Here is a 24807-nt window from a genome sequence, read left to right as displayed (position 1 = left end):
TTTATGGCTGCCTATAGGAATGCAACTCAGTGTGACCGGAATATATGGAAATATACCAAAAACGGTAATGCTATTGTGAATGCGCGCTATGTAGCAAATTTTGAACCACTTCAATTTTGTTTATTGCTGCATTAAAATAAATATAACAGAAATCATTCACGATAGGTGCTCCTTTTCTTGAGCTTCTAATGCCTGCTCATGCTTCTGGAACTCCGTGAAGAACTGCCGCGTCATCGCCTTCATTTCTGGCGTCAAGTATTTGGGGAATATGTCTAGAAAATTGTTCGTTGGAAGTGAAATATAAGATTGCTGTTGTTTAAGTGCTTACAGTTAAACTCAATAATGAGATCGCCAAAGTCTTCAAATCGCTTATTGGCATGCTTAATGGCAGACACGGCATCCAGATTACGACACTTCGGTAATCCCTCACACGGTACAATCTTCTGATAGCCTGGAGTCACCACATCCGTGACGACAATCTTCAACTGGCGCTTGTCCAATGTCTGGACGAAAAAGATGAATCCCGTGAACGCCTGACACAACGTTATGTTATAGCGATAGACCAGATCATGCATATTGCGGCGCTCGAAGACGGGATGCGGCTTATCGGCCGCAATGAAGATGATATCACCCGGGATTGTGGTTGGATAACGATCGCCCTCTTCCTTGAAGCAGTACCGTGTGCCTGCCGTCGTACCTGGTTGTATGTTCAGCTTGAGCGTATGCTTTCGCTTCTCCAGTCGCGACTCCTTGATGTCTACGATCTCCTGACGCCACACATGCATTAGCTTCACACAACCCGTGCGCACCTCCTCCAACGACAAATGAATGATGCGTTCGGTATTCGTATCCTTGTGCCGCACACCAATGCCATGCTCACGAGTTGCATAAAGACTCGGTGGATTGGTTACCGCATCTATGAGGTTAGCATAGGGCGAGTAGCTGGCAAAGACAGCCTCGTAGACCTTCATGTGATCGCCATGATATTGATAGGGCGGAAAATAGCCATTGGGCAGCATGACACCCTCGAAGAGACCTGCTTCGCCATAACGATCATAGATCGCCCGATATAGATCATGGCCAAGTACATCGAACGCCATATTGATATAAGCCCATTGCTTAAACTCAGACATGGGCGACAGATGTGTCAGTTTTCCTTCTTGGGCCAGAGGCACAAAGTCCTGCTCGTACTTCTTGTCGCGATGCGGGCAGAGACGAACTGCGAGGCGACGATAAGCCAAAGTTAATTGCTCCTTGCTCGCGCTGCGCGGCATGTCCAGCACCGCATAGTAATCCAGTTCAGGACGATTCATTGTTAAGGAAAATATAATATTCGAATAATAAACAATTCTTATTTACGTTGATAGCTTGATGCTTTTGTTTTGTTTATTGAAATCTCAAACTCAGTTTACTGAGTACTGAGAATTTGTTTTGGCTCAAATTATATACAAACTGAACTCTGAATCAGAATCGGAAATGCATGAGTACAATTGTCAACGAATGAGTAGTTTATGTTGTTGTTTTGTTTTTATAGTATAGTACGACTTATAATTTAAGCATAATCCATTAATCTGCATCGGTTTTAAGGGACGACAATCAATCAATCGACATCCTCAGTGCTAACGCCTGTATAGATGGGCTCCTCTTTCTCCTTCTCCTCTGCTTTCTTGGCGCTTGGCGAGGTAGTTTTTTGCTCCTTTTCCTCCTGCTTCTTCTCGTCAGTTTTACTGCCGGAAGCTTCATCGCCCTTATCATCTTTGAAGGGCGCTTCGCCTTCATTGGGCACCCAAAGACCAGAGTCAACACATCGCTTCATATGATACTTGGCCTCATCTACGGGCATTGTGGCAATTGTCTTCTGCAGCAGCTCAATATCACGCGACTCAAAGCAAGCCTTCAGTTCCTGTAAACAAAATAAATAATAGTTAAACGGATTTATATTAACTTGGTAAAGTCGCAAACTTACATCGGGCAGCGTTTCAAACACATCAGCTGGATGAAGGCCCCCGGGTCCCATATTTTCCTGGCGCTCCTCCTCCTCTGCTTGTGCCACAGCTTCTTGAATTTTCTCTTGGGCACGTTTCTGAATGCGTCCCTTGAATCCCTCGATCTCACTCTCAAACTGTTGGCGATACTCGACACCACAATGTTCAATCTTCTGGAAGAACGAGCTGACACAGGCACGCGGATCGACGTCCAGTTGTTTGGCCAGCTCAAGTATGTATTGCATGCAAATGCACTGATGCGCCACATGAGCCATCAGCTCGTGCTTCTCCTCCATCTCCAAATTGATGGACCAAATGACCAAATAGTTTGCTGTCTCCTCGCACACCAAATGTAGGTTGCTCTGCAGAAAACGCTTGGATGCATCGTATTTGCGCAGCATGCCGTATTCCTTACACAGCTTCTCATTGTCCTTTACGAACTGTTTGAGGTGCTGCTCGCGCTCCTCTTCGCTCAGATTCTCATCGGGTTTGCGACCGGCCCTCTTGTTGATGACGGTCTTTTCGAAACCAGGTTTGCTGATTGTGTCCACATTCCATGGCGTCTTCTTGTCTTTCTTGAGCAATTCGTTCTCCTGACGATCGAGGTCTTTGCCTTCGTTTTCAATCTTATCCAACTCTTTCTGCGATAACACAACAATGTGAGAGATGACTAATTGAATAAATAAATGGTGGTTGCACCCATTTCACCTTTAGTGCGGCCTCGTCACCGTCTTTCTTGCTGATGCGTTCCTTGACGTCCATCAAGCGGGCCTGGTAACTCTGGCGTTTCGCTTTCATGTCCTCCTTCTCTTTCTCCGACTCCGCCATGCGTTCAACTCGTGCCTGATGCCGCCAGCGGAACAATGAAGGGGTATCAATGTTCGGGTGTGTTTCATCCTCATCATCCGAAATCTGCACGTTGGGAGTTTGTGTTGTGAACAATCTTTACACTTGTGTATCGAAATACTCACTTCAATATTTTTCCATTTGCTGTAGTCGACCATTTTAACTGTTCCGTGTTTCGGATTGTGAAAACAATAAAATTCGGCTTAATTTGCAAAAATTCTAGAAATATTTGTGCCAATCAGAGTGACCGGAAGCTCAAACTTGAAATAGATAGAAATTTAGGTGGAAAAATATATTGTTATATATCACTGACATAAAAGCAAGCTGGTCACACATCACGGGATTTACTTATATTTAAAAAAAAAAAATTTTAAATGGAAACAGCATGTTCTATTATTTATGGCAAATGCAGGTAAAGTCGTTTGTAAATTAATGAATTTACAAAAAAAAAAAAGAATTTAATCACAACACACACGCGTCATAACTTTCAATAATCATGGCTGTTGGGCAGGGATTATTTATCGATTGCATTGACAGTGTTGTGAAACAGTGATGTTGACGAGGTTCGGGCAAGTGCGCGCCATTGACATTAATTTGAAATTGGGACACACGGTTAAGGTTAATGCATGCAGAAGACAAACAAGCGAAATCAACAGGAAACTCAAGTTGTTCTTGCAATGTAAACAATGAGAAACAAATAGAGGGCGAGGTTAAATGCATTTTTAATGGCAATGTCTGGGACTAAAGGCGCTAGCCTAGCATGGAGTCAATCATAAGGACTCACAGTTCGTTAACAATGGCCAGCTACTATAGACGTAAAAAACCGGACACGGTATTCCTGAATGCCAAGCCCATAAACAGTGGAAATGCGCAGGCCTACCTACATGGCGTACGCAAGTATTCCATTGGGCTGGCTGAACGTTTGGATAGTGGTTACCAGGCACCAGGAAATGGCAAGAGAAGTTCGGTGAGCACCGTGGGCTCGATTAGTAATGATTTTATACCGGTGAGAACAATTATAAAATTGTGTAATTATACGTATTTATTTGAATTGTCTGACAGAGTGTTTTTTATCGCAACATTGCGCCGGTTAACTGGTTTCTGCGGATCATCGGTGTTCTGCCTATTGTACGCCGTGGTCCTGCTCGTGCCAAGTTTGCTTTGAACTCGGGAGCATTTCTCTATTCTGTAGTTTTCTTCGTTCTGTTGTCGGTAAGTCAGTCAGAAGCTGCTTAGTCAGAAGGGTTTTCCCTAATAATCATTTCTATTACTTTTACTATGTCGGCAGTGTTATGTTGGTTATGTGGCCAACAATCGCATTCACATTGTACGCTCCCTGAGCGGCCCCTTCGAGGAGGCAGTCATCGCTTACTTGTTTCTGGTCAACATACTACCCATTATTATAATACCAATTCTGTGGTGGGAGGCCAAGAAGATAGCGCGTTTGTTCAACGATTGGGATGACTTTGAAGTACTGTACTATCAGATCTCTGGACACAGCTTGCCACTGAATCTCCGCCAGAAGGGCGTCTATATTGCCATAGTCTTACCAATACTGTCGGTGCTATCGGTGGTTATTATACACATCACTATGTCGGACTTGAACCTCAATCAAGTTGTGCCCTACTGCATACTGGATAATTTGACGGCCATGCTGGGCGCCTGGTGGTTTCTCATCTGCGAAGGAATCAGCACAACGGCTTATCTGCTGGCCGAGCGCTTTCAGAAGGCGTTGAAACACATTGGTCCCGCTGCCATGGTCGCAGACTATCGCGTCTTGTGGCTACGGCTGAGCAAGTTGACCCGCGACACTGGCAACGCGCTCTGTTATACATTTGTATTCATGAGTCTATATTTGTTCTTTATCATTACGCTGTCAATTTATGGGCTATTGTCGCAGCTGTCGGAGGGATTTGGCATCAAGGATATTGGTCTGACCATCACAGCGCTGTGGAATATTGGACTACTCTTCTACATTTGCGATGAGGCGCACTATGCATCCGTCAATGTGCGCACCAATTTCCAAAAGAAACTGCTGATGGTCGAGCTGAACTGGATGAACTCAGATGCCCAGACAGAGATTAATATGTTTTTGCGTGCCACCGAAATGAATCCATCGAACATCAATTGTGGCGGATTCTTTGATGTTAATCGCACTCTCTTCAAGGGTCTGCTCACCACAATGGTCACCTATTTGGTTGTGTTGCTGCAGTTCCAGATCAGCATTCCAACGGACAAGGGCGATGGCGATGCCACGTCGAATGTCACAGTCGTCGATATGCTGATGGATAGTTTGTCTAATGACATGACCTTGCTGGCTGCCACCAGCACCAGCACCTCTGTGGCACCACCAACCACAACAACGGTGGCAGCAGTTACCCGATCTGGGCGTGGTCGAAAGGGTTGAACTGGGTCAAGGTAGCACGATTTGTGATGCGACTAGGAATAGGAATAAACAAACAAAATAGTGAATGCACAGCAAATTAGGCAACAATTGAATATTAAACTTAGAACTGCTTAGAATAAATTTTACAATAAACGAAAAATACAAAAATGTGTGTATTCTTTAAATCCAATTGACATGATTTAATTTTGTTAAAGAAATAATTTAAAACTCGTTTGTTTTTATATGCAATTCGACTGGAATTATTAGAGCAACAAATTCCCAATAAGCTTTGAATAAGTGCAAAAGAGATGCACATACAATGAATTACTTTTTCACATTTTGTCTTCGACGCTTCCTTCGCTGCTGTGGCGCAGTGTATAAAGTAGCGAGCTTTCACTCAATAAAGATCTCCGGTTCGAATCCAGCAATAGTCAACTTGATTAATATTATATTCAACAACATTTTTGTTATGTTCGATTTATTTAAATTAAAATAAAGTTGCAATTTCAACAACTACTACATGATAAGATTAAATGTATATATATATATATTTATATGGGGGAAGGGAACTTTAAGCGCTATATAGAAAATAGTTAATGCATGTATCGCATTTATTGCACATTTGCTAATTATCATCGTGTTATCTGTTTGTATTGCCGTAAGAATATGCCATTTGTTTACATATTCCTATCTATGTATCTCTTTGCCTCTCGATCCATTTTCTCTATATAAAATAGTTATCTGTGGTTATTCCATATCACACACGTTCCAAAAAACTTAAATTTACAATGAAAAACCAAACGGAATTTAAGACACTTAGATGCTGGAAGTTCGAGGGCGTTGTGGTTTAGGGTTCTGATCGATCATCGTAGTATTTTGAAGCGTTTTTATTAGCGTTAACTTGGACTTAACACTGTCCATCTGGCGATTCGGTTAGAATGTGTTTGTATCCATTGCTGCCCAGGTACATGTGCTCACGACGGAACTGATAAGGAATCTGCTATGGAAGACAGTTCATATTGCATTTTAATCTGTATAAGTTAAGTTTTGGGTTATGACTTACAGTGCCTGGAGCTGGACAAGGAATAGCAACCGTAGCGATCTCTCGCAATTTGTTCATTGTACGCAGACTTTGGTAGAAGCTGTGCATTACATACCACTTGACTGCATCCATGCAGAGCAGCGAATAACTAACGACAACTGCAAAAAGTAACCAGCTGATCTTAAGTTTGAACCAAAACTTGAAATCGAAATAAGAACTTACAGTACAAACACTGTCCGCCAAATATCATGGGTAATTTCGTATCCTTTAGCATAAAGACAAAAACTCCAGCAGCGATTACGCCCAGAAACTCCATAACCAGCCAAGGTATGATCAAGCCCGGCTTATTCTTGTAGACCCCAAAGAAGAGAGCAATGGTACTCAGAGCATAGACTATTGTAATGCTGGCCAGCACATAAAGTGCATTTTCGGTAGCATCGGCGAGTTGAGCGGCCGTCTTGAGACGCATGTCGTTGTGGAACGGAGACATATTGTAGAAGCCACTATCCTTCTGATCCGCAATGTCCAGATCAAGCAGCAATCGCATTTGTTCTGCATGCGCCAAACAAAGGAGCACCACAAACAGAATGGAATGCGCGATGAGCTGGAAGGATTTAAAATTCACGCATGAATTTCGGATACTTTCAGTGTTGCACAATATTTTGCAATTTTGGCGCTAATAATTCGCAAGTGGTTTAAGCTATGTGCACAACGACACCAGCCACGTTTGACGCTCGCGCTTTAAAAAGGGCGCTCGTCTTTGGCATGTTCTAATGTCAGGAGCAATAGTGCAGACGCATTGCGCCGTTGGCTCATCCATTCGCCCCTTGTTGGGCGGGGGCGTGCGCTAAATTGCCGCCTTCGATGGGTTTCTAACGTGCTCAGTGGGGTATGGCTTTGCATATCCAGTGCATAATTTTTTTTGTTTGGGGTTTGCGGCTGCACATTTTATGGCATTGTTTTGTGTCCGTGCGCTGTGCCCCACTTGATTAATCCATTACATAAGTGCGTGCGTGGGAGCTTATGTGCATCATCGTCGTCGCAATCAATGCAATAACAACACTTACCAGCTGGTAGATGCTCGTCAGCAATGCTGTGGTCCGCAGATTACGCGGTGATATGGGGGACATCATCATTTCCCAGATGCGGCGACAGCTCCACTTGCCACCTGTGCTGACCGTTGGCAGCAACATTATTTCGCGTGTGTTTTCCACTTATTTGTTTACTTTTTAATCAATTTATGGATTTTTCTTTCACTCAACTAAAGTATATTACTTTGCCACTGGCTGCGACTCGTCGCAATCGTTTCGTCATCCAATTGCCAATGACAACTTAAGGGTTGGCGCTTCATTTGTGGCTCCCACGTACGTACATTAAATTGAAACTTGCGAGAGCTTTTCGCGGAAGCGCGGCGGAGGCGCATCGTACATTCCCAAGGTCTGTTTTGATATTCGGTGAGCTTTCGAATGTTTGTTTTGCATGTGCAACAACTCTTTCGCAGCGAGGGTATATCAAGTATACGAACTGATTTGTTTGATTTGGAATTTTAGTAGAGACTGGAGGTGATAATACTTGCTAAAAATGTATCATAAAGTATATCTCCACAAAATAGATACTGAACTGAAAACTATCTTAGTTAAATTGCCTTAAAATACCGTTACAAATTATTGATATTCATGAGATACGGATTCTTTATCTCTTAGCTAATAAGGCTACTGGCTAAAGAAAGATTTACTCTATGATTTACTATAATAAAAATTTGTCAAATCACGTTGAAAACTAAAAACTATAAAAAAACAAGAATTTTATAATATAGTATACAATTTCTAATAACACATAACAAACACGGTAAAATTAAAGTGGAACTCGCAAATAATATTGTAGTTTTATGTATTTTTAATGAGTTAATAGTTGATATTTGGGTTAAAGATAGATAATCTTTTTGGCTGACAAAAAATATATTTTCGGGATTATGAACTTACATTTGAATTTATAAAATTATATCATTTATCTGTATGTTAACCAAATTGAAGAGTATTTCAATAACGTTCACCACTAAACACTTTAACTTTCGAAGCTTTTAGGGGTTGTTTTTAAGCTTTACAGTCGCGCAGATGTTTATCGCCGTGAGACAATGCAAAGCTTTTAGCGCAAAAGCTTTTTTGTTGTGGCCAGTGTTGCCAGATGTTGGCGGCACATCCGAAATAAAGCAATTAAAATGTGGTTCCTACCGCTGCGGGCCGTTTGCTATGATAAATTTTACATTTTAAAAGTCAATTTACACTGAACTATAAAAATGTAACATAAATTTTGCCAAAGCAGGCCATAAAATTGGCCAGGCCGACGAAGCAGTTGCTGGATGAGGTACTTTGTGGCCAGAAGAATCAGAGTCGTAGTCTAAAAGAGTCGAAGAGTTGGAGTCGTGCCACTGACTGTTGCCAATGGCAACTGGCGCTCCTCCTGTGTCAGCTACTTGCACGCTTAATTGATTGTTTTTCTACGAGCTGGCGAGGATGATGCGATGGAGCACTCACAATGTTTCAACCACCAGCACCACCATCATCATGATGAAGATGATGAAGACCTCAGGGGCAAAATATGCATTGCTCTTTTCTTCTGGTTGTTGCTGCTTTGTGTTGTTGTTGGCATTGTTGTTTGCGGCTTGTTATCATTGGGCGTGTTTTATTAACTTTTAAGCTGCATGCACGCGAGGGGCCATAAAAAGTGCAACTGGCGGTGGCGCAAATCCAAAAGTCAATTAAAAATTTTTTACATTTGTTTGCACACAACAACGCGAACGCAAACGCGCGCTGTTCTGAATGCGTTAAGCTCAACCTGACTCGCAACCTGAACTCGAGACTTCACTGCAGAGAAGAACTTGGCGCGATAATCATAACTGCAAAAAAGTAAGCAACTACGCGCAGGCGTCGCCCCGTTCATAATTTATGGCCTCAACAGAGGCCGGCTCTTCAAGTATTGAAATATCATCTTCCAGCTATTTGCCGTTCAATTTGCGTTCGCAACGCTCTTTTGATTGGTTTTTCGCCCCCCTCTCAACCCAACTGCAGCAGCAGCAGCAACAGCAGAAGCAACAACTTGGCTACAAATTGATTGCCTTAAAGTAACTTGTAAAATGCTTCTAAGCAAGCGTTGCAAGCCAAAACTTGAGAGCCACTTTAAACGGCTGAAACAGAAGCAACATTACAAATGTGTGGCGTTATTGCCACGGGGGAGGAGCTGCAACAGTTGCAGCCACAACAGCAACAGCTTAAGCTGCAAGAGGAAGCTTTGATTAAAAAATGAAAAAAAGGAAAAGAAAACTGAAAACTTGACCATTCGAGTGGGAGCCGATTCGAAAAGCAATCGCTGTTGTTAACAAGCATTTCAGCGCATGACAATTGGCATGCACACCTTCGGGCCATTAATATGCACCACATTGCAGCAGCAACGATGACTGTTGCTGTTGCAAGTTGGCAACAACTTCAGTCTGACTGAATCTGCTGCACTTTCATGTCATTTAACTATTTGTAATTCGATCTCTAGGGGTTTCGTTTTGCTTAGTTATTTAATCACTGCAATCGCTCGAGCATAAATAACATTTACTCGACTTATTTGCACAATTTGTTTGCCTGTTTTGACAGTCTGTTGCTCAGGCTGCAGGCTGCAATTGAAATCGATCTGGTAGTCGGTTAAACGAAATTCTAAATACTCGAAAACAAATTTAGTTGCTCTGCGATTTTGTTCTTATCTAAAAACCGAATTGGTAGCAATCATTTCGAAGTGGATTTTAATTAAAAAAAGATGCGACGATCGAATTATGATTTATTATATAAGAGCATATGAATTTTATGTGATTAGAAAATTCAAGAAGAAAATAAACTAGCAAAATAATAATATATCATATAAATTTAAAAACTATAATAAATTATAAGTCTAAAAATTTTCTTACTAGAAATTTTAAATGAAATAAGTCTAGAAATGAAAGGAAAATTTATTAAAAGAGACAATGAATTTTAGAGCATCTATGACTATTCAATTTATGAACTATTGATTTGGAAAAAATCTTAGGTTTTTAATTCACTTTAAGAGATTTCACAATTTTGAGTATCCTTAAACATTTAGAAACTTATTACTTTTATAATTTAATGCGATCAGTTTAATTTAATGATTTCATTCAAGTAAATTACTTTACAACTTTACAATCACTTTACAACTTCATTTTATTTAACTCTCAAATCATGTACAATTTAATCATGTTAATTTAAATATTTAATGATTATAGTAAGCCTTAGACTAAGGAACCATTTTTCAATCTCCCCATAAAGTAATTTATAAGATATTGACTAACTAATATGTGCTCAATTCAATTCTCTAAACCGAAATCTAGTATTTCAATGTACCCTTAAAGTTATGTAGAGCTTTTCGTTGGCAAAAATGACAAAATCCGCAGAAGGAATGGGAATTGTATAGAAAACAGCTGATCTTGAAGAAACGAAATTGTACTTAGAAGTCAGTTTATTCGAATAAGACTTATGAAGAACATTGAAAAATCAGTCCAAAGTCTTGTATCTCCATCATACATACTTTATTCTATTTGTTCATAAAAGATTACTATTATATTTATTAATAATAGTGTAACTAAATATGAGTAAGCTTCTCAAATACTTAAAAAACAAATATGTATTCCAAGGAGTATTCTTTTTTTTTTGGGAATATGTATCTCATAAAGTTACCTGTTCACCAAATCTTGGCGATACCTTAGGGCAATCATCCTCTCAGGATTACACTTGGTATCAAAGTTACTAAGTGTTTTTCTAAGAAATTATGCCTAATGTTAAGCCAAGTGTACGCATATGTGTAAGCCAAGTGTTGCCTTCAGGCTATATATCTCATGTTAGTCACGTTTTGGAGTCACCCATCAATATCAATTGTTACACATATTTGCATGGCACAAACAACGCAGCGTGTTGCTAACAATGCGTCACCCGAAGTTTGCATCGAATATGGAAAATTTTTGTGAATTGGAGAAGAGTGCGCGATTTTGGGATGTCGCTTGTCAGTTTTTCAACGTGAGCTCGATTATGTGCAATGATGATGAAGATGTTAGCATTTCCGATTAAACGCACTCGCTCCCTCTTGAGGCAGCAACAACACAAACAACATGGCAAACAAGCACAGATGGGGGCGAATTGTAGCCCTCGAATCTCAAGGGTGTGTTCAATTGTGTCAATTTAACGCCTTTTATAGCACCCCGCCAACACAACAACGAGTCGATGAGTCGACGAGTGTCCGCCACCCACTTCAGAGAACAGACGGCAGGAGGAAAACAGGACAACACTCCTGTGCTGCATGTTGGGCATAGTAATTATTGCACATTCGATGATGCTGATGGTGATGATGATGATGGTGGCCAGAGTCAGTCAGAGTTTAGCCTCGCTCGATTTGCTCGACGGCACAAAGTGTTAATTACACCCCAACGCGACTCTTCCTTCCCCTCTCTCCCAGGATGTATTTACAAAATGTATGCTCGCTTTACGCTCAACAAACGTGATTATTAGTAGTAGTTGTCTCTGTCTAAATATTGAAAATTGATAATACAAGTGTGCATGGCATTTATCTAGCATATCTCTTGGACTGCTTCTGCTTCTGCTTCTCGTTTGTCGCATCATCGCCATCGGCAAACTGACAGACAGGATAATGCTCAGGCTCTCCTAACATAGTTTGTCACACACAGTTGCGATGTGTGATGCGGCTGAATAAGCAACAAATTGCAATTTAATTGCACACTATCAATGTGGGCAGACTTTGTTACATAACACAGAGAGTGCCAGTATTCATCGGCTTGCGTGTTACATTCTCATATTCAAATTTACCAAGATGCTGCAGTATCAATATCAATTACCAGAGTCTAATTGCTAACTAAACTTATTTGGTACATATTATAAATTAGTTCTTCGTAATATATCTCATTTTACTGTTAAATTATGATTTTCTTCATATAAAAGATGGAGTTAAGAAATGATTTAAGAATTTGTTGAGATTGTAGATTTTTACTAGTTTTATATAAATTCAATTTTATGATATTTTTAGTATTTTTTATTTCGAAGCATATTAATTTTTATTTTTTTTATTTTTCATCTCTTACTATTAGAAAATCTTCTCTAATCGCTTTCGGTTCTTTGTTTTATTAATAACTTTTTTTATTATTTTTAAAATTTATTTGCTAGATGAATCTTAGTTGCCAGATTAATTTTGTTCATGAAGTTTGGAAATGAAATATTCTTAAGTTTTACAATCCTGCTAATTTAGTTTACAAATTATAGTAAAAAATACTTTAGGTTTTATAATGAAATTCGAAATTTTAATTATATTTTTCTAAGAGTATCTAAAAGCTGAAACTACATTTGAAAAATAAACTAATTATATTTTTCTAAGATAATCTTTTAGGCAATAAATATAAATAATTGTATTCATACGACTAAAGAAAATATCTATACTTTTCCTGTATTATATTTAAATGAATTTATGTAATTTTTAGGGTAAATTGTTCAATGTCTTTAGATATTTTTAAACTTGAGTTTAAACTCGAAACAACTGTCACTAAAATTCGAGTTGAGCTTGATGGACACCTTAAAGGCATTGTGAGGATTGCTCCCAGTGCGGCTCAGGAGCTGTCACCGGGGCTCTAGCTTGGGCAAATATCCTTGATATCATTTAGTCAACTGGAAAAAATTCAATCAGCATACTTGGCAAATATTCAACAGAGCTGGCAGCAGCAGCAGAGGCAGCGATAGAAGCAGAGCAAAGGCAGCGATTGTTTGAGTGAACAGCGGGGAGTTGGGCGGTGGGATACATTTAGAAGATGGGTGGGAAAAGAGCAAAAGAAGAGGTGGGAAGGAGAGGGCAAGGCGGGTGGAACGTTGCATAAATCAACAGCAAATAAAATGCTGATACGCTGAAAGTTCGCCGAGTCTTCGATGCTGAAACAAAACATGCGAAGCGGAATCGGAATCGGGCAAAAATTCGCATTCACGATAATTGAATTTCTGTGCAGGAGCAGAAAAAGGAATAGAAATAGGAACAGGGCGCAAAAAAAGTAAAGTTTAGAGAAGGGAGGGAGGGAGGAAAAGCGACTCAGTGGAGCCAGCAGCAGCGTGTCCAGCGATGCATGCGTCGCACGTAGCCGGAGGAGCAAGTGGAGAGGAGCGAGGATTACACAGAGAGAAAGCTAAAGCGAGGGAGGGAGGAACTGAAGGACAGGACAGAGCACAGTGCGCCCATATTATGTGCACAATAAATAGACGTGATCAGCATGCCCAAGGAGAAGCAGTCAGCAGCCAGTCAGGCAGTCAGGCATTTGGGTTTGCTTGCCAGCAGCTCTATAGCTAAGTCGTTCTTGGTCTCGTTCTCGTTCTCGTTCTCGTTCTGTGTCGTGCTCTGCCTCGTCCTTGCGCTTGACTGAGCGGCAACATCGCTGGCTGCATGCTGAGCAAAGGAGCCGCAGCACGAGTGAAGGAAGCACTTGAGAGGATGTTGCCAGCGTTGCCGCTGCGTCTTCCCGTGCTGTTTCCGGCTTTTGTTGCTGCCCAAAAGTGCTCGACAAAATCTTTTGTGTGAATCCCTCCCAACACATTGTGCGTCTCTCTTTTTTTTGGGGGTAGCTAAGTATCCCGCCGCATCCCCAAACTCCTCCACACACACACAACGGAGGAGGCAAACTTCGGAAAAACAAGGCGAAGGCGAAGGCGAAGGCGTCGAACTTTTTATGTTAACTTACTTTGTAGTTTCTTCTTATTTGCAACTTTGATTTTTGTTTATTTTTGCTTGAGGCAACATCTTCAACCCCCCAAAAAAACACATGACACGCAAGGGGCGACAGGGAAGAGGCAGAGCAGGCCGCACGCATGCAACCCCCAGCGGAGCGAAAGAGATGGAGCGACATGGAAAAAGTAAAATAAAATAAAAATGGCGACGGGGCGCCAAGTTTGCACAAAGTAAAAGGAAAAATTTCTGAGCTGTTTAGCATGGGAAATTTTCATGCTCAGCTCTGTTTCTCTATCTCTTTTTCTCTGCGAGCTTTTCCTTGGGGTTCTGCGCTTTAAAATGCGCCATTTTGTTGTTTACCCAGTCACCCCCCTTTTCCACCTCCGCCACCGCCTTTAGCAAGCTGACCCAGCTGGCAGCTGTAGCTGCCACGCCCACGTGCGCCCCCAATCTGACCAAGCGGAAGTTTTATGAATTTTGTACAAAGCAGCAAAGTTTTTCTGTGTCCTTTGGGGTTTATGCTTGTCGCTCGTCCTTTTTTTTTATCCATCCGCTTTTCCATTTTTTCCTACACATTTTTCAGTGGCTCTTTGAATGTATCTCAAGCGCTGTGTGTTTGTGTGTGTCGTTGTATTTTTTGTGAAATCACTGCAGTGTGAATAATGTCGACGAAAAAAGAAAAGCAAATTGAAAATAGGAAATTCATAAAAAATCAGCAACAAACTTTTGCGCAAGTGTTGAGCAATTCTTTCACCATAGATTGCCCCGGTCAAGGAGCTGGCAACTGTATAACTTAAATATAAAGAATGGTATTTGATAATTCCCATGCGGGTTATTTTGCTTAGATTACAAAATGTCGACTTTCGACTTTTTTGTTAAGGGAAAATGTGTCAACCCTTTAACAAAAAGTAACAAACACCTAATGAAGTTATTAGAGCTGTCAATGAACTTCAACAAATTGACATTTAATGAAGTGCACGACCCGCACAATGATCTTTTAATTGCCACAGCAAACCCCTTTAAAAAAAAAATACAGAAGAAACACCTAAAAAATTAACTTTAATCACTTTCGGGCTGATTGTCAGACCACAACGCTGACATGCGTATGCATATGGTCGTATATAACATAATATAATAATAATTATGATGTTGCCGCCAATTGACGACAGCCGCGAAGCGACGCAGACCGTGAAGCGTTGCGTTGCGTTGTGCAACGTTGGGTTTTTCAACCCTTTGACCAGCTCATCAACTTTAGGTTTCGCAACTAAGGCAAAGAGTTTCTTATTTTCAGTTATATAGTATACCTTTAAGAAGTGTACTATGAAAGTATAACACTATGTATATAATACCAAACTATCAGATTTCATGTTGAATGGTTCTAAGGGTTTGGTGTAAGTCTTTGCTCATTAAACTTTTCTAATTTCTGAAAGAAACAATCGCACAAACAATCTTTCTAAATCTATAATTTTGCACTGTATTTTCGTATTTAGAGAACGCCTTCTAACTGATGTTATTCCATTTCTAAGGCTTTCACTTCAGTAATACATATGTAGAGATATGTTTTTTACATTCATTACTTAAGAAAACTAATATCAATATTCAATTTTATTTCTAGTGACATAAAATTAATTCTAATATATTTTTTAAATAATCCGAACTTATGTAAATATGAAAATGTGTAAAATATTTGCTATGTTATATATGGTTTATAATTTATTATTTTGTTGAATTTAAATATGTTTGTTTTTTTTGGTGAAGTATGAAGTTTAAGCTTAAAGAAGAGTACAAGAACTTAAAAATAATTTAAAACTAAATGTTGTTTAGAATTTAAACATAATGTACATATGTATACTATATTACTATATAAACTATAGTATATTACTACAAAAGGTAATAATTTATTTTCTATGGTTGCATTTATTAATACTCATTTCTTTTATTAGGATAATTAAAACTAGTTTAAAATGTTTTCAAAATATGTTGTCTTAAGTTTCTAAAAAACATTTTCATTTTTACTATTCTATTTTTCTTGAGATAAAATAGTATTTACACTAAATTGTGGTATATTTTAGTATATAGAAACTATAGTATATTTATACTATACTTACAGTTCAATAGTAAGCTACTTTCTATAAAATATTAAATATATAATTTATTATAGTACGTAAATTACTTTACTTCTCTTCTTTTCTTCTTATCTTATCTTATACTATAGAACAGTAAGTAGTATATATGTAGTTACTATATACTAAAATAGACCATACTATAATTTGTATTGTTATTACTTTTTTAACTATCTCAAAACAAAATATAATATAGTAAGTAGTTTACTAAAAAACAGTAAGTAGTAAACTTTAAGGTGAAGAGCACCTGAGACATTTAAATTTCACCTCGTGGAATTGTTGGTTAAAGGAAATCATAAAAAAATAGACATGTTTATTACGTTTCGGCGGTTAGATTTGCATCTCATTTTTACACTCATTAGCTGGCTGACTTGGCGGCAACTACACACACACAAACACACACACACACTAGCACATATGTATACTATGTTGCATTTGTAGTTGTTGCAGTAAAAGTTGTGTTGCTGCCTGGAAGGCTGAATTGAGTTGGCTTTCTCAGGCGAATTAACATAAATTATGCACGCCCACTTTGCAAATGCAGCTCGTGCGTGGCAAAGACTGCCGTGGCGTCTCGCTGTTGCCACACTGTTGCACGTGCTGCGCTGTTGCTGCTGCTGCTGCTGTTGTTGCTGTTGCTGCCACCCCAACAGGTGCGTGGACGCACAATTAAGTTGCAAGAGTAAAAGTAGCAGCAACTGCCTGGCGGCGTTATTGAGTTTTCATATTTTATGTGCGCTAAAGGACGCTTCCAACTATGCAAAGCGAGCCAAAAAAGGCGCAACGAACTTAATAAACGAATTAGAATTAGCCAGCTTGAGGCAGCGCAGCATGAGGCAGGGGAAGAAGTGGCACAATAGCGCCACCCTGTGGTGGCAACAACTCCCACTAGCAACCGGCGACTGGCTCACATAATCGAATTTATTTATTCTGGGCTCTGGTTTTGCTTTTGTCAAAGTTTTTCAGAGTTTCAAGTGCCTCGACCCAGTTGCCATCAAAGTCCCTCCACTAACCACATTGCCACACACACATACACAGACACACATACACACACACGAGATTTGATGCTCTGTGAAATTAGCAGCATAAGATTGGATTATCTTTATGTGACTGCCACTCCAGCAGCGACCCTTTGCCTTTGCCTTTGCCACTCTTTTATTTACATTTTCTATTTTGTTGTTGTTGTTGTTGTTGTGTTCGTTGTTGTCAGCCCTATGATTATGTATGTTGAAGCACGTGCCACGATTAGGCGAACAAAGCTGCGTCCAAGCGTGAGAGGAGTCGCTGTCAATGCGGATCGAAGCACTTTTTGTTGATATTGTTGCTAATTTACTTAAGTCGAGTGTTCACACACAATAAGGGTGAGTTTTGACTGAACTCAACAACAACTCTTAAAACTTATCTGTTTTAGTTCTCTGATTTATAATGCAACAATATTTTGTAGCTATCCCAGCTGTTTGATACCTTACGCACTTGCAGCTGCATCTCCAGCGAACTCTAATTGGAACCCCATTGCTTGGCCTAAGTACTGAGCTGTAATGTTCATTCCGGCTGTAAGTCAATTAATCGGTCAAAGTGCGTGGCAATAACTCACGAGTCGAGAAACCGCGACAACCGCCAAAACGCGGCGTCAAAGTCAACGGGTAGTCGCAAGACGAAAGCCAAACCATCAGCGTGGTTGTAGCATGCAACAAAAGCCAAAAAGTAACCGACATTATCCAAACATCGAGACGTCTCAACTAGCCGCAATAAATTGCTGGGCTGGGCTCTCTCACTCCTCTCCTCTAGCGTCCGCGGCTAAAACTCTTCTCTTCCAACCGCACTCCATCTCCATCTCTATCTTCATCTTCGTCTCAGTATCTCGCTCTCTCTCTCTGTCGCTCTCTCGCTGTTTATTTGTTTGTTGGCTTTGACTCGCGCCTTTTTGTTTGTTTTTGATGTTGATGAATGTTGCCACAGTTGTTGGTGTTATTATTATTGCTGTTGCTATTGTTGTTGTTGTTGCTGTTCGAGTTGTTTAGTTAAATTTTTGGACTGTTGTTTTTAATGTTTTCATTTTGTGGCTGGACTTTTCCCTTACAATCGCTCTCTGTGTGCTGTGCGCCCTTTGCGTGCCTCTTGATGCATGCCCCGTCACATTTCACGGCCCGCAACGAGATCCACTTAACCTCATGATTGATATGTTGCAATAATTCTTATCAAACACAATGGCCCCACCATGAAATATTGACCACAACAGCGCCTTTTCCCACAAATGGCATATACTTACATACTTATTACCCAAATCCCATCTCATACACTTGCCTCAGGGCTAGCTGACTTTCTGCGTTGATTTCTGTATACATATGTCTTTTATTATCTGGGAAACATTTTTAAATTAAAACAATAATTTATTCCATTTGCTAAATAATATGTTTAGAAACTAGCTTTCAAATGAATTTTATAATGTTGTAAATAAACAATCTAAAATATATAGGATAGGAGTAAAAAGAGAAGATAGAACCTAGTTTCAATAAAATAGAATTAAAAAATTAAGATTTTTTAAATATTTTTTTTAGAAAATGAATATCATATAAGTATGGAATTTACAATGATGTAGGAAATAATGTCAATCTAATTATCTGTTTGTTTTACTATTATTAATAGTTATTATTTTTTTTATAGTATGCAATTTATTATATATTTAAATTTCGAATTTCTTTAAACATGAGTTTAGAATGGAATATTGTATTTTAAGCTAAGTATTTTTCAAAATTACAAACCATAAATTTCGAATAAATAAAACTATTCTTTAAATGGCATTACTACATTTTTTAAATTACTTTTCTAAATATAATTTCAAAACAGCTCCTTTAATGTATTCTATATTCTAATTTTGAATTTCATCAAATTATGAATAATTTTACAATAGAATATTATAATATAGGGTAACAATTTTTTGTCACAACATATAGTATTCCGCATTTTTAAATATAAATCAAAAATATAATATATATTTGATTAAACATTCTTCCTAAACCATTCTAACATAATACTCATTTTTCAATTTATAGAGTATCCCAACTTCAGTAGTCACCAACAAACTCATTTCTATCTATTTTTTAATGATGCCCCAAAAAAGTGCCTAAGCTTTGCACATTACTTTACATTTAAAGCTGTGTTTGTCGTTGTTGTTGGTGGCAATGCAAAGATCATTGGATCTGTGTGTATAATTCTCACTTTGTAAACAATATTAAGAAATATTAATTTTCATTTATCATTTTGATTGAGCGATCAAATGAAAAAAAACAGAGCCCCCAGACTCAAGTCGAGTCGAGTGGAATGGAGTTGGAGTTGGAGTCAAGACGAGACTTTTGCCCAGGTTTGTTTTCTCGTGTGATTTCTTTATTATGATAGCGAGATTCGGTTTTAATGATCTTTCTCGTGTCCCGTTGATTTATGATGGGTTAACCTTACCTTAGCATGCTATGCTCATGTCCGAAAGTCGAGAGACCCGCGGCTGCTCCTCGGCTGCTCTTCGGCCCGCAAGGTGTCGAAACTGTAACTGGAACTGTGGGAAATGGAACAATGTCTGAGGATAGGCTATATATAGAGTATATTGCTCTCCCTCTCTAAATCTATCGTTCGCTTTTTGCTCGATTTTCAAAGTGCACTCTCGACTTTTGCCCTGTGCGCTTTGTGCTTGTTCTTTTGTTGGGCTTTAACTTAATTATGCCCGCAAATAGGCGTAAAAGTTGCGCAATTCTCTCGAGCAGGAGCAGAAGGAGGAGGAGGTGAGGAGGCGAAGTGTAAAGGGATGCCGGGAGCAGCTTCTCAGTTTGGTTTTGTGGGTTTCGTTTCCTGTCTGCCGTTGAGTTGAGCATTTTGTAAGCCGCTTAGATCCCTAAGGGTTTGAGGTTTTCTTTTTTTTTTTTTTTTTTTGTGTTGCCAGTTGAAGTTTTAGGGTTTGAATTGAATTCGGTTTTGCAGGAGAGGGGATGAGAAATGCCGTCACCACCTTCAACCAGTTTGACTAACAAATGCTGCAAGCGTGCAAATTAAAATTCGGTTTTTGTGGTTGCCACTTGCATAACACCCAAACACACACACACACATTTATACACACTCTGTACTTTATACCACCCAACTGGTAAACAACCCACACTTTTACACACATGTGCTATATAATTTATTTTGACATGTTTGCCAACATTTCAATTGATTTTATTGTCGTTGTTGCTGTGGCTGTTGCTGTGGCTGCTGCACAAAAAAATAACTGTGAATTGAAATGTATCACAATTATATTTTTGTCGTTGTCAATTGAAACATGAGAACTTGCCTCATAAATAATAACAACTTGTAACTCCCAGTCCAATTGACTGCACTCGCTTTCTCTCCTCTCCTCTTGCTTGCCACAATGCAGACTATTCCTCGTCCCGTTTCCTGGTGCCTCGTTGCCGCCTACCATGGCAACACCCTCACACACACACACACACACACACACACACACACACAGTTCAAATAGTTTTGCGGATTCGTAAATTAACAAATCGAATTTAACGCGTGGCTGGCCGCAGTTTCAAACTCAATCCGTTTGACCAACCCCTTTTTCTGTGTTTTCTTTTTTTTTTGCTGGAACGGATTTAGTTTTATTTTCCACTTTACGCCCATTTGCACTTTCGGTTTTTCATAAATTTATCAATTTTTGCATATTTGTTTGCCCGATGATTATCATTGCGGCAAATTGCGCCAATTGTTGTTACTGATTAGGCGATAAAAAAAATGCCAGCTTTATGATTATAATTTATTTATTTATTATTGTGCAACAGGATCAATGGCCTTTGATTGCGGTGACGCTTTGCAGGTGTCCCGCAGACGTCGCGACACTTTGGATGGGGGAAAAAGGGAAAGAGGAAAAGAGGAAAAGGGAAAAGCGGTTGTGGTTGCGTAATTATTTAAGTGCCACTGCCACGCCCCACAAATTTTGTAGCTAAGGGTGGCGCAACTTTTTGCGATGCAAAACTTTTTCTCGAGTTGTCAGTTTTGATTTTTTCTTTCCGTTTGTCATTCATATTTGCCAAACAGGAAAAATGAAATCAAAAAAATACAGAAATAAAAACGAGCAAAATGTGAAAGAAAACTTTGTGCATATTTTAAAGCAAACAATTTGCATGTAAATATGTGCAAAATGTTGCAGCTATCTCCGTCTTTCCCCTTGCTGCCTGCTCCCCTCTCTCTTACTCTCTCCTTCATACTTCCTATTGCGCTTTCTCTGTGTATGTGTGTGTGTTTACGTAAGCATATGTGTGTGAGAGTCTATTTGATGTAGGTAGCAGTGTGTGTGTGCTTGTGATGCTTTCGCCTCTCAAAATATTCGACAATATTTTCCAACAAACAAGTAAAAAACAAAGCAAACATTCAATAGTCGAATAAACACGAGTCATGAAATACACTTTTGAATTGTATTAGAAATTAATTTATGTTAATTTTTGAATATGCTTACCTAACTAACTTGACTTATAGATCAAAACTAATAACATAAAAACTGTAACGAAAAATAATATAAAAAGTTAAACAAAAAATTGGACATAGAATAAAATCAAATAGCTATTACACAATTTTGTATAAAAATTATATAAATTTGGTATTAGCAATTATTAAATATGAAATTTCGGACATCCTTACATCAAACTAAGTATAAGAAGCGATCATCCCAAGCAACATGAAAAGCTGTAACAAAAATAAATTGAAAAATATTAGAAATAAGAAAATAGTATAATTTATTTCTAAGGTGCAATTCAAACAATGAAATAAAAGAAGTTGATATTAGAAATTTAATAATATCAAATTTCAGATATCCTTACAAAAGACATAATAAAAGTAGAGATCAACATAAGCAATTTAATAAACATGTACAATAATATATATTACAATTATGAAAAAACAAGAAAAAAATATATAATCTTGAACAGTTAAATAAATTGTATCGCTAAGCTACAATTGTAATAATTAAATTAACTTAGCATAAATTAATGTTGCTTTAACTTTCATTTCTAAATTGTTATATGACTATATTGCATTTGGAAGTATTATATAATTTCTAGATTACAATCCTGTTTTATATTTTGTACCTTTGTAAATATCTTCAACAATAATTCCATAAGTAGCAACATATGTTGCTTAATCCTTCAAATTAATCCTTCCATGTTTTATGTATTTTTATAAATTTTAAATATTTATATTTAGTTTTATTGGCTCTTCACCTTTCCTAAATATTGTACTTAATTTTACTAAGCAAAACAATACTTTAACAATCAAGTTCTCACTTAAAATCCAAAACTTCAATCATAAATATATTTTCCCATTTATATTCCAAAACAGTTCTCTCTTAACCGAATATATTCTGGTCTCCAGTTTGATGGGCAATCGTTACTGCCCCATTTTGGCCATCGTCTATAACAAAGAGCAAATATGCATTTTGTGAATTTTACATTTTCCATTTTCCATTTCCATTTCGTATTTTGCGCATTTTTATGTTGTTTATTTTTGGAAGCTTTTAAAAAACATCAGTACTTTCCCATTTACATATTCGCTTTGTAGAGAGGCTGCCAACTGCCTCCTATCTCCGATTCTGCTCCTGTTGCTCCTGCTCTTACTTCTGCTGCTGCTGCTGTTGGCTGTGTATCCTTTGGAACGTTTACTATGTTCTGCTGTCTGCTGTGAAATTTGCATAAAATGCAAATGATGCCGACACAGCAGCAGGAAACGAGTGAGAGGGGAAAACTGGGATAAAACTGAGAGAGATGGCAGAGTCGTTGCTGTCGTTGCCGTTGTGGCTTTTTTTGGTCCTTTGCGATATCATATTTATTAAAAGGATTATTGGTGCTTCACTGGCGTATCCTGTTAGTGTTGCCGAACCCTTCCCCCTCCCCTCCTGGTTTCTGTTGCCACCCACTTCCACTCCTTTTCGATCGGCAATGCAAATGAGCGACGGCTGCCTTTTGTTTCAGCAACCAAAAACAAAAAATATGTTGAGCAACTTTTTTTTATATTTTCTTCAGTCGGCGCCATATTTGATTTAAAAGTTGGCGTCAAATTGTTCAAAGCGTCGTAAAATGCATGAAAATTACAAATACAATTAAACGGATTGGACTCTTTCACGGGAATCTCTGCCCAGTTTTCACACCTCGCAGTTAGCGCCTGGCCTGAAGTTTAACCTGCAGATCGAAGTGAGAGTGGCGAAGAAGGGTAAGACGATGACGATGACGAAGGCGGCGCTTTAGACCTTTTCTGGTTGCAGTTGGCGCTTTGTTACTCTAGCCTCTCTATTTGATTTGGCTATTCTCACCTTTGAACTCAGTTTACTTCTAATGAAGTCTGAATATTGCCTTTATGATGTTATCATGTTTGACTTTCGTGGGTATTTATGGAGCGAATGTTAACACAATATAGTTGGAAAATTGGGGGGGGGGGGGAATGATCAAGTGTAGCGCCTTTTGATTACTGCGTTGGGAAAGGACTTGAATACGGTTGCTTTGAAAGTGCGAATAATTCTAAGAAATTCAATTTAAATTGTGAGAATTCCCACTGGTTATAAATTCCTTACTGCTCAATTCGATTATCAGCTACATTTGTTCTTCAGAAAGACGATTATAAAGTGCAGCAAGAATATCCTAAGGAAGTTTAAAATTTGTTGAAAATTATCAATACAATATTTGGCTGAGAACTGAAAAATTTAATTTTAAAACTTAACCAAAGAATGTTTTTTAAAAATACATACATAGAAGCTCAATACAGAAATAGAAATATTTTCGCTACTTTACCAAATAATTTTTAAGCAAGTCATACAAAAGTGAATATTAGATTATTAATCAAAATAAACTCTCAAAAACAGCAACTTATTACTTAATTACTTACGATTTATTTTTACTTTAATATGGGCACTTCTACATATATAGAAATAAGAAATCGACAGAACTTGTTTTTATATTTAGCTAATACTATTTTACTATTGTGAAAAAAAGGAAAAAAGTGCAAAAGTAAGTTTCGTTTTGTTATATTAACAAATAGAAAGTTACTCACATTTTCAATTAGTTAATAAATACGACAACTTCAATATGAACAATGTGAAATTAGATATAAAAGAAAATTATTTGGATAATCCAAATCATTTAAATGATGATTTTATTTGTTCACGATACTTTACCAAATTAGTTTTAAGTGATTTAACTCGTTATATATTTCATTAAAATAATAAAAATAGACCAAGAATTATTCATTTTAAACATACACACAGATATACAACTTTATTTGCACTTTAGTCATGTATAATACGCCCACTTCTATATGAGCAAATAATTTGTACCCCATTACTTTAACAAGCATCCCCCATTGCCACATTGAAATTCGTATACAAAATTCAACCCCATGTGGATAAGTGTCTCAATTGATTTTGTCGTCGACGGCGCCATTTTAAAGTTGCCGCAAAACTCTTTACTATGTCAATTCAAGGCTTGCAGCGCAACTTCAAATTGCTCATACGCCGCGTGCAACATTTATGCCGCACAAGGCGGCAGATGGGCAGCGGCAAGGCAACATTCTGCTGCTCTGCTTCTAGTTCCACTCGAATCCTTGCCACATGGAAAACACCCACATATGCACTAACACCGCCAATTTGTCGCCAGT

The 24807-nt window shown here is 38.4% G+C and overlaps 4 protein-coding genes and 1 non-coding gene across 7 annotated transcripts; 2 read left to right on the top strand and 3 right to left on the bottom strand.

Moving 5' to 3' along the window:
• Positions 1-69: 69 nt before the first annotated feature.
• LOC132788653 (dnaJ homolog subfamily B member 13) lies at positions 70-1358 on the bottom strand. Its single transcript, XM_060796162.1, has 2 exons — positions 329-1358; positions 70-272 (listed from the first exon to the last, which is right to left on the bottom strand). Exons 1-2 carry the CDS (start codon positions 1311-1313, stop codon positions 157-159), a joined length of 1101 nt encoding a protein of 366 aa, XP_060652145.1. The 5' UTR covers positions 1314-1358; the 3' UTR covers positions 70-156.
• Positions 1359-1507: 149 nt separating this feature from the next.
• LOC132788652 (hsp90 co-chaperone Cdc37) lies at positions 1508-3110 on the bottom strand. The gene is made up of 4 exons (XM_060796161.1): positions 2957-3110; positions 2694-2897; positions 1967-2626; positions 1508-1903 (listed from the first exon to the last, which is right to left on the bottom strand). The coding sequence occupies exons 1-4, from the start codon at positions 2987-2989 to the stop codon at positions 1601-1603; spliced, it is 1200 nt and encodes a 399-aa protein (XP_060652144.1). The 5' UTR covers positions 2990-3110; the 3' UTR covers positions 1508-1600.
• On the top strand, positions 3094-5370 carry LOC132788651 (gustatory and odorant receptor 63a). Of its 2 annotated transcripts, none has more exons than XM_060796160.1 (4): positions 3094-3243; positions 3369-3837; positions 3894-4043; positions 4120-5370. In XM_060796160.1, the coding sequence occupies exons 2-4, from the start codon at positions 3592-3594 to the stop codon at positions 5236-5238; spliced, it is 1515 nt and encodes a 504-aa protein (XP_060652143.1). In that variant the 5' UTR covers positions 3094-3243; positions 3369-3591; the 3' UTR covers positions 5239-5370. The 2 variants fall into 2 exon arrangements, with proteins under 2 accessions (XP_060652143.1, XP_060652142.1); XM_060796159.1 differs by having other exon boundaries at positions 3343-3837.
• Positions 5371-5682: 312 nt separating this feature from the next.
• On the bottom strand, positions 5683-7605 carry LOC132793045 (uncharacterized). 2 transcript variants are annotated; one of them, XM_060802642.1, is made up of 4 exons: positions 7327-7605; positions 6482-6863; positions 6281-6417; positions 5683-6214 (listed from the first exon to the last, which is right to left on the bottom strand). In XM_060802642.1, exons 1-4 carry the CDS (start codon positions 7450-7452, stop codon positions 6125-6127), a joined length of 735 nt encoding a protein of 244 aa, XP_060658625.1. In that variant the 5' UTR covers positions 7453-7605; the 3' UTR covers positions 5683-6124. The 2 variants fall into 2 exon arrangements, with proteins under 2 accessions (XP_060658625.1, XP_060658624.1); XM_060802641.1 differs by having other exon boundaries at positions 5685-6217; positions 7327-7604.
• LOC132794612 (U11 spliceosomal RNA) lies at positions 7003-7243 on the top strand. The gene has a single exon (XR_009633283.1). It is a non-coding gene; the product is annotated as a U11 spliceosomal RNA (small nuclear RNA).
• Positions 7606-24807: the final 17202 nt, after the last annotated feature.

Source organism: Drosophila nasuta, chromosome 3, assembly GCF_023558535.2.
Source record: "Drosophila nasuta strain 15112-1781.00 chromosome 3, ASM2355853v1, whole genome shotgun sequence".
In the NCBI taxonomy this organism is placed as follows: domain Eukaryota; kingdom Metazoa; phylum Arthropoda; class Insecta; order Diptera; family Drosophilidae; genus Drosophila; species Drosophila nasuta.
This window is presented reverse-complemented; position numbering and strand designations above follow the sequence as displayed.